Raw genomic sequence first — 10,154 nt, 5'->3', positions numbered from 1 at the left:
ATATGAATAGTGCAACCCATTCAGGAAGTGATGACTACCAACTTGGACATAAGTCAAGACAAAAATGGCAATCCAAATATGTCAGTTCATGAAAGCATTGAAGCCTGAGTCATAAAGGAGTAGTCCTCAAGCCTGCAGTAAAGGTCAATGACATAACTACTGTTAACCCTGTTCCATGGGTGGCTTGTCTATGGACTCCATGCAGTGAGCCAGACGATCATGTGGGCCAGTCAAAATGCATTCCTTGGGAATAATCCTTGGGCCTTTTTTTAGAATTTGTTTTGATGACCATAGAGCGAATATCAACAAACCTATTTCAAAGTCTTTATCCTTAATCGTCTTCCTTAACATCACGCAAATTTTGCATATAAATGTAGTATTTTGGCATCGCTTGATACAGCAACATAAATATTCTCACATACAGTTTACACAATTAGAAATGACCTAATTTCCTTAATCGCGTTAGGCCTGCATTTCAGGTGTATACCAAAGTAGATTTTGGTATATTCGTTGCAGAAAATAATAGTCATACGGTAGGCTAGCTTGTATTCTGAAGTCGAATAAGGGAGGTCTTACATAAATCTAGATTATATTTCCCTTTCCCCACTCTTGTCAACAATTCATTACATTTAGATAACATTCAGATGTTTTTATCATTTGATAAGTCATTTCTTACCGCTTCAGTGTAACGGTAGCTAATGTTTTGCAGAATATTGCGTAGGCTACATTATACATTGCAGTTATATGTGGATTAATGGCTATTAAATGGAAATCTCAATCCTGCTGCAGTGTTTGACTTCCTTGGGTACTGATCACACCACTCGGCTTTATTTAGTAGTCGCATCACGTAGGCTGCCGTGTCCTCAGTTCACATTCGGATTCAATCCTGCTGTACACCTTCGCTGCATCTTCCGATCTCCTGGCTGTCGGTCATTGCAAATAAAATGGCAAGCACTTTCGCCAGGATTTTTTCTTATAAAAGAAGCATTCGTATCCTCTCGTTAGTGGGAGCGGGCTCCATAACGACTGGGCTATTTCTAAACAAGGAGTATGTCGACGCTGGATCCCTTGTTAGGAGAAGGTACCCCGCCAGGTAACCCGTTATCTCCTACGTCCGACCAAGCGTCTATAGTTCTTCAATTAGGCCTTAGTGGTCGCTTTTTATTTACCCCTGAACAATTTAACCTTATCAAATTGTAGGTACGTTGTCGCGAACATTCTTACTTTGTGAACTGCCTGCCATAATAACAGTTTTTTGGGGGGAGCGGGCGGGCGGGGGAATGGGGGGTGAGATAGTGCGGAATAATTCGTTCCACGTTATTCAAATGGGGAAAATAAATGCTATATAACTGCGCTTGGAAATGCAAAGAAATTTAAAATGCCTCCATATTTTAATAACAGGAACAAGAAGAATAATCATATTCTGTTTGTACTGTGGGTCTGCGTTGAAGCGGTTTTTTTCTGGTCCAAAGATAGGCTGCTACAAAATTCAATGAATTCAGTCAAGTATGTGCTTCATATAGCAATATTATAATTTACTGGTTTAGAATGAACTGGAGAATAAAATGAAGGATTTAAAATTGCATCAAATCAATGGAGCTTCTCATAAGCGTTCTGCTGTAGTCCTGCTGAATGCACATCCTGTTTATAAACACAGCAACACATGCGTCAGACGCAGGCATGTAGATCACGTATTTTCATAATATTCGTCGATGTGTTAAATCATGGAAGACTAGCTGTATTCATTTATAGCTTTCATTTATAATACAGACATTAGGCAACATTAATAATGTCCTTTACTTTCTACCTTCAATTATTTTTTGTTAATAATTGCAGGTAGAAAGTACCTCCTTTCTACCTGAAAGTACCCCCCCCCCCCTTCCCTTCCCTCCTCAACACGCACACACACATACAATACACATATAAACACCCTGTCTCTGGGGCCCCTCGGGACCCCCTAGTGCTTGGGAAAGCTTTCCCTGTTGTACCCTTTTAGCTCCACCCCCTGTCATTGCCCAAATAAATTTCTTTGAGAGAAGCTGACTGGTGCGTGCTTCCTCTCAAAAACATGTAACCAACTGCCACTTAATTTAATTGTGCTGTCCACTAGCTGAGCTGCGCTGCCATTGTGCTGAAGGACTGCATATTTTGTGCAGCTGGCAGAGGCCACAGAGTATATATATCTATGGCAGAGATAGACTGCAGGAGTTGCTGTCTCGCCTGCCCATTAAAATACTTCCAGCTTGGGGTTGGCAGATTACATTTGGGCTAGCACAGTCAGCATTTGAGCGTGGACCATCAGTGTATCAATACTTAATGCAGGAGCTTGGGAATCCATGTAGAACAGTGGTGCCTAATCATGTACCATGGAGGGGCAAGAGTATGCAGGTTTTAATTCCAACTAATCACTTCACCTGCTGATTTCACTAATGAGTCCCCTCCTCTATGTGTGCAGGTATGTTAATTAGTGATATCGGCAGACAAAGTGATTAGTTGTAATGAAAACCTGTGTACTCTCACCCCTCCATGGCACATAAAACAGCTATGATTTACGAGATATTCTATCAGTATTAGGCTATATATTAACCTTGAGTCAACCTTGATTCAAAGAAACCCTTGATCTTAACACTTGACCTTAATGCGGCTTTTGATACTGTCGACCACAAGATCCTTTTAAATAGGCTCCATATGTAGGTTGGCATCTCTGCCACAGTTTTAAATTTGTTCAGGTCCTACCTTACTAACCAAAATTTCTTTGTCTGGGAGATCATTCATCACAGGAAGTCACCCTTGCTTGTGGTGCGCCTCAAGGTTCAATATTAGGCCCCATCCTTTTTAACCTGTACATGCTCCCATGAGGGACCATCAATCGCAAACATGTCATCCTTTTTTATGCTGATGATATCCAACTTTATATCTCTGCCACACTCTGACTAACCAGCTGAATCCCAGACATTAATGCTTGGATGGCACATAACTTCTTTCAGGTAAACAACGACAAAACTGAAATATTAGTATCTGGACCCAAGGCTTCCTGAAAGAAAATAATGGCACACTTTAAGCCTTTATCACAGAACATCAAAACTAGGTGTTAAAAACCTAGGTGTTATATTCGACAGTGATCTAGGCTTTGAGCCACAAACAGAATGTGACTAAAACCACCTTTTACCACTTGAGAAACATTGCTAAAGTCAAACCTGTTCTCACTGAAGGTGCCACAGAGAAACTAATGCATGCTATAATTATGAGTGGGCTCAACTATTGTGACACACTATTTTCTGGGCTTCCTAAAAAGGCATTAGGTCAGCTACAATTTATTCAGAATGCTGCTGCTAGAGTCTTAACTAAAACCAGGGAGATAACACACATTACTCCTTTTTTAAATTCTGTACACTGGTTACCTGTTAAATTTAGAACTTATTTTAAGATTAAGTAGTTTTTACATATGTCCATGGATATATTACTGAATATATTAAGGATCTGCTTCTTAAATATGTTCCAAGCAGAGCACTCAGATCCTCTGTCTCCCTGCTGTTAATAATTCCTAAATCCAGGACTAAAGCCTATGGTGAGGCAGCTTTCAGCTCATATGGCCCCCACCAGTGGAATAGTCTCCCACCCACTCTAAGGGCAGCTGAAATGGTAGAGATCTTTAAACGCCTCAAGACCCACCTTTTTAGCCTCACTTTTACCCAGGAACATTCATTATTCATTATTTATTTGCTGTCTCATTCTGTCCTGCCGTCATTCTTTTATAAGACTGTGTGGTATTCAGTCTGGTGGTTTGGTCTTGGCTGCTTATTGTTTCATTGCTTTTTCATTGTTTCACTGTTTTCATTTCTTTTATTGATTTTTGTAGATTTTTTACAATGTGAAGCGCATTGCATTCAGTTGTAGGAAATGAGCTATACAAATAAATATTGAGCGATTGATTGAATGACTGATTGATTGATTGATTGATTGAGTGCTTGATGCTTAAATATGAATTTAAATGTTGAAACAGAGTAAATAAATAATCTAACAAATACATGCTTAAACACATAAATGTTGAAACATCGAAAACTCTTTCTTAAAGACATTCACCTGAGGCATTTTGTGTCTGTGCTTCCAGCAGTGTGGTTAGAAGCCATGGAACCGCCCTAGCTTTTCTAAGATTTCCGTCTTAAATGAAGTGCCCTTGTGGGGCCGTGCTATTGTATCTTTGAGCTAGTGGCCATTTCACACTACAATACAGCACTACAGATGAGAGAGCCAGGCAGAACAGTCTGTTGTTAATGTTAAGTTATTTTGTTGTTAGCTGTGTCATTCAACAAAAGATGGCATTATTAATCAGGGTGATAAAAGCCCATTGTGTTGAGTAGTACATACATTTTAAAGTGTATATTTGAGGGGTGTCTTAGTTAAAGCAGGCACACTCCCCTCATTCCTGCAAGCCAGTGACTATTTTACACAACGCATACAGGACAGACAGTGCTATAGGAGAGAGTATCTGCTAATCAGAGGACATTCATGTCATTGGAAGGAACTATTGTAACCCTAAGAGCCCTGGCAGATACTGGTATGATGTGCTTTGCTTCTTTATGCCTTCACTGAATTAACAACGATCATTCCCCAACAGTGCAGAATATCCAGATTTACGAAAACATAACAACTGTATGGCCAGTCACCTCACTCCTGCTGTCTATGCCAAGCTGTGCGACAAATCCACACCCAATGGCTACACTATAGATGAAGCCATTCAGACTGGAGTGGACAACCCTGGACATCCTTTCATTAAGACAGTGGGCATGGTGGCAGGGGACGAAGAGTCATATGAGGTAAGGAACGTTAGTATAAGAATATTGTATTCAGCATTTTTTTTTAGACTCACAGTACCTGAAATTGAATATCCAGCAGTTTTTATCTTGAAGGAACCACATTATTGAATGTTCAAGCAGTTTAGGACACCACTAAATTAGCTGTAGTACCTCCAAGGTTGTTTCTGGTTGTAATTGAGATATTTAGGGTAATGTATACTGTGGAAGCCGGCTAAGAATTTGGGGGTAAGATTAGTGGCGCACAGTTGTATAGTAACTCTAATCAGTGGAAGATTTTGAACTGTAAACAGATCTATTTCTACTGTAGCATTAAAGACAGAGTTTAAATCCTAGTACAATACAAAGAATACCATTTCCTGGTCAGCGGCAGTGCTGCTCACCAACACTGAGTGTGACAATATGATGCCGTTGGATATTAAAGGTTTTGAATTGCCATGAAGCACCTCTGAAATGGTCTAGTGCTATGTTCTGACACATACTGGTGTGGTTTGTGTTTACCTCAGGTGTTTGCTGAACTATTTGACCCTGTCATCAAGGAAAGACATAATGGCTATGACCCTACGACAATGACGCACCCGACTGATCTGGACGCAAGTAAGGTGGGTAGAAATGGTGGTAGCATAAAAATGTAGCATCTGTTTTTACTCCTCAGAAAAGATTATTGAAATGTGCGACTGCGCTGTCTCGATCTCTGGCAGATACGGTCGGGACTGTTCGATGACCGTTACGTGCTGTCGTCCCGAGTGCGGACGGGCCGCAGCATTCGGGGTCTGAGTCTGCCCCCCGCCTGCACGCGCGCCGAACGCAGGGAGGTGGAGCGGGTGGTGGTGGATGCTCTCAACGGGCTCCAGGGAGAGCTGAAGGGCCAATACTACAGCCTCACTCAGATGACCGAGCAGGAACAGCAGCAACTGATTGATGTAAGACCCCCCCCAATGGCATCTGTTATTACATGGGGTGTCCTAAGAGTAAGAACAGTGAAGAAAAGCTTACTCTAATGCTGCTCCTGATTTGGGGTCAAAATTAATCTGGTGTTCCATGGTTTTTTCTAGGACTAAAAATCAAATCAAGGCTGTAATTTTTCAGTATTGAAAGAAAGGTGAACATAAATGCATGCTCTGCATTAATAAAACATTTGTATGCCTCACTTGTGTCCACACAGGATCACTTCCTGTTTGACAAGCCAGTTTCCCCTCTCCTTACCTGTGCAGGGATGGCACGTGACTGGCCAGATGCACGTGGAATCTGGTAAGCAAATTATTGATTATTTATTTATTTATTTATTTATTTATTTATTTATGCATATATTAATGCATATTCCACAATATGAATAATGGGTAATTGTTTTGTCAAAGAATATCTTAACTCTGTCTGAATATCTTAACTTTTGTGTTTTGTTTTTCCATTTGTACCATTAGCTTGTTTCTGTTTGACATCGACGAAAGAACAGGTGCATTTAAAAAACCCCATCCCTGTCTGTCTCTTTTTACCACCACGGTCCATAAATAGTACTGTGCGCTGCTAGCCTGCTATACCCTGATCCAACATCAATGCCTTCTGACTCTTCTTTCCACAATGCTGACAGCATGCCAATGCACTTCTCAATTATTCGCCCCCACACTCTGTCTGACCTTGCCTTCCAAATCTGCTCCATCTCATTCCATCCTGTTTTTTCCTTCATTCGTATTTCTTCAATTTCACTCTCCAGTTTTCCTAGAGTTTGTTTGAGTTCACAAAGGACACATGACTAGCTATTTGACTAGCTATTTGTTGTAAGCTAATGGAAGACAGAGGAACAGCCTTTCAGTAGGGTGTCCACTGAATCTGGGGATCACAAATCCTAATTTTAGCTCTGTGGGCACTGCTCTGTTCTGCCCTTTGCTCTCGGCACGTGCAGGCATAACAATGAAAAGACCTTCCTGGTGTGGATCAATGAGGAGGACCACACCAGGGTCATCTCCATGGAGAAGGGAGGCAACATGAAGAGGGTGTTTGAGCGCTTCTGTATGGGACTGAAAGAGGTAAGGACACAGTTACTTTTGGTCACTGTTTAGTCTCAGACAGAATTCATTCACTGTATGCAGTAAACCTCTCCTCCTATTTGGTATATTATGAGTATCCTAGACTACAAGGCAAGACTATTCACTTATTTGGTGCTGACATAATTAGTACATTCCAAAAATAATTATGAGGATTCAGTTTAGCCCGTCCTTTGACAGCACAATTCATTTCAGTATTGATCTTCGGGTAACCTCAATGTAACCATGATTCATGAAATGTCATGTGCTTGTGTCTGCAAAAATAAATAACATCCTTAGTCATCTGAGATGGCAGTGTGCTGAAGGTCCCAAGCTACATTTCAATTAGAGTTTATGAGACATGACTGCAGTTCAGTAGGACAAAAGGAATTTGTGCTGCGTCCTGCGAAGCACTGCTCCCTCTGAGCGGCTCTTGGCATTGCCAGGTGGAGAGACTGATCATGGAAAAGGGATGGGAGTTCATGTGGAACGAGAGGCTGGGCTACATCCTCACCTGCCCCTCCAACCTGGGAACAGGTCTGCGGGCCGGAGTCCACGTCAAGCTGCCTCGCCTCAGCAAGGTATGGCTCAGCCCTTCTCTCGATGCGCGAGCACGAGCACCTGCTCACGGCCCAGGTGGCAGGGTGGCTGTGTGCTGAGCTGCTCACCCCCGTCGGTCTCGCCGCAGGACCCTCGCTTTGCCAAGATCCTGGATAATCTGCGACTCCAGAAGCGCGGCACCGGGGGTGTGGACACGGCTGCTGTGGGCAGCACCTTCGATATCTCCAACTTCGACCGACTTGGCAAGTCTGAGGTGAGATGCAACCCAGCTGCCCCTTCTTTTTTTTCTTTTTTCTTTTTTTTTTTTTAAGTACAGCGATTAAAGAGATGGATCTTTTTTTTAAAAGTGCAGTGATTAAGGAGATGGACTCATTGCCCAGAGTTGTAGGTTCTGTTTGCAGATGAGGAATTGCTGCTATATGCTCATCATATAATGCTTCAGTAACAATATGGATTTTAAAATGAGAAACAAAATTTATATTGTAAGTAACTTTGATTTGAGTCTCCTAACAAATTAATCATTTTTGTTGCCTTTTGTAATAAAATGGCAGCCCATTCATTTAGGAGACCATTACATTACATTACATTACAGGCATTTGGCAGACGCTCTTATCCACGTACAACAAAGTACCAAGCATCTGAATTTCAAAAGAAATCCAGCCATCCAACAGAGAACATCACTGTTAGTTTTGCTGTTACAGAACATTTGTGTGTGGAAAGCAGAAACCGAAAGGCTGTGATGTGTAGCTTCACTGCCTGTGTCTTTCCAGGTTGAGCTTGTCCAGATCGTGATCGATGGTGTGAACTACCTGATCGATTGTGAGAAGCGACTGGAGAGGGGCCAGGACATCCGAATCCCCCCACCCATACCCCAGTTCAAGTAGAGGTCAGCCAGCTTGTTCCAATGGCCTAGGGTTTGATATTAAGCTTCTGAAGCATCCTTTGGGCCACTGACTGATTATAGCTCACCTGCACAGCAGAAATGCTTAGTGTAAAAGTAACATTATCAGAGTAATGTTTACACTGATGGAGTACCTTTTTCTCTGAGTGAACTCTAGAATTGAATTAATACTGAATGTGTCTGTGTGTGCCTGCTTGTTTCAATCATAGTCAAGTCAAATTCAAGTTTCTCCATACATATGCAGAAGAACTGATAAGGTTATATCCTCCCTCACAATATTGAGCAAGCCAGGTTAAATATGCATCTCTTGTTTTTAAGGCTTATTCCAAGTGATGAAAATGGAGCAACATGTGCTCAGCTTGCACCCACTTAAATAGCTAAATCTACCAATTAACACCAGTTGCTTCCATGTCCACAAACCCCATTGTTGGTACAAGGAAACCTTTTGCTTATGATAGTTTTTAAATGAGCACTTACAGGGAATGCAAAAAAAGAAGTATAAACAAACAGCCCACTGTACTGTAGCTGGTGGTTTTTATTATGAATAGCTACTGGTGCCGTTCCACATTCTGTACAACGTGCACTCACTCAAAACAAATTAGCAACATAAATTCTTCAAATAGATGTTTGATGTAATATTATATAAAATGTTCTGCATGTGTACAACAATCAGCTTGAAATGCATCAAATTACAGTAGCTCAAACTAGTTCTATGTGCAAATGTCTGTATCTTGCTTGCTACAACTGTGCTGTTATCTTAGAGCTCACAAACATTTGTGGTTCCTTTACTTCTTTCTTGAGAAGAAATAATCAACAGAATCTTTTAAAATTTTAGGTAGATGGTCTATTTGAAGAATTTTTAGCTTTTTGCTGCTAGCTCTTATAAGAGAATGAAATAAGAGAATGATTGAGCGCACATTAGACAATAGTGTGAGCAGGATGCACTGCAGTTAGTGATATCCAGCTGGCCCACAGAATATGCTAATACAGATTTACTGACTTTGCAGTAGCTGGCTGTGGCTTCCTTATCAGTTTCTTTTCCTTATCATTTTATTCTTATCCAATAAGACAAGTTAAGAGAACGTCTTACTTGTCCAAACAACAAAATTTTGCTTGGCCACTCAAAGAAAAGTTAATGTCAAACCCTACGTCTTTTGTGGCTACTATGGCAAGTATGTACTGTATATGTTTAAACAACTTATCATGTATTCCAAAAATGCACAGACTGAAAACACTGGTATTCAATAAACTCCACTGTAACAGTAAGCTGTCATTTTCTCTGAGTGTCTTAATATACATTCTACGGTTAATGCCCAATGTTGAGATAATTTCATTATAATGGGAATACAGATAAAGTAAAAGTATTATAATTATAATGTTCTAAGGACTGCTGGCTTATATGTTATATAACTATGCCTCAACTTGACCTTGAACCATATTTAAGTAGCATTTGATTGAAATGGCAGTCTTCATAAAATTCTAATTATGCAGTATTGTTCCTTACTTCTGATCTTTTGGTGACACAAGTTGTAATTCTCTGACATTCTCTTGCCAAATCGTAATTACATTTTCTTCTATTTGAAGAAGAGTCCGCAGTTAATCATATCCATATCCAAAAAGCTGTCAGAATAGAATAATAGTAAAATAACATTTAAGTTTTATAGATTTATCATCCCGTTATTAAATCATGTTGTATCTCTGTGTTCTAACCTGATTCCTTTGTTTAGACAGCTTTAGTGGGCAGCTTTCATCCCCAGATGAGAGAAAATGGCCTGAACTGCTATTTCACCAAGACTAATGTTGTCACCATGGTAACTGAGCCATTTTCAGTATTCCATGGCATTGGGAGGAGCACAT

The 10,154-nt window shown here is 40.7% G+C and overlaps 1 protein-coding gene across 1 annotated transcript; it reads left to right on the top strand.

The window, feature by feature from the left end:
- Window positions 1-795: 795 nt before the first annotated feature.
- LOC118226883 (creatine kinase U-type, mitochondrial-like) lies at window positions 796-9,568 on the top strand. The gene is made up of 9 exons (XM_035416845.1): window positions 796-1,093; window positions 4,619-4,817; window positions 5,321-5,416; window positions 5,516-5,737; window positions 5,980-6,065; window positions 6,715-6,838; window positions 7,282-7,416; window positions 7,524-7,649; window positions 8,167-9,568. The coding sequence occupies exons 1-9, from the start codon at window positions 945-947 to the stop codon at window positions 8,278-8,280; spliced, it is 1,251 nt and encodes a 416-aa protein (XP_035272736.1). The 5' UTR covers window positions 796-944; the 3' UTR covers window positions 8,281-9,568.
- The last annotated feature ends 586 nt before the right edge of the window (window positions 9,569-10,154 follow it).

This window comes from Anguilla anguilla, chromosome 5 (assembly GCF_013347855.1).
Source record: "Anguilla anguilla isolate fAngAng1 chromosome 5, fAngAng1.pri, whole genome shotgun sequence".
Classification (NCBI taxonomy): Eukaryota; Metazoa; Chordata; class Actinopteri; order Anguilliformes; family Anguillidae; genus Anguilla; species Anguilla anguilla.
Note: the sequence above shows the minus strand (reverse complement) of the source record. Positions and strands in the feature narration are given on the sequence as shown.

Excerpts from the sequence above, each read along its gene's own strand:
- LOC118226883 (XM_035416845.1), top strand. The coding sequence starts at position 945 with ATGGCAAGCACTTTCGCCAGGATTTTTTCTTATAAAAGAAGCATTCGT. Across the intron at positions 6,066-6,714 it reads CCAGATGCACGTGGAATCTG|GCATAACAATGAAAAGACCT; the intron begins GTAAGCAAATTA and ends CGGCACGTGCAG. Across the intron at positions 6,839-7,281 it reads TCTGTATGGGACTGAAAGAG|GTGGAGAGACTGATCATGGA; the intron begins GTAAGGACACAG and ends TGGCATTGCCAG.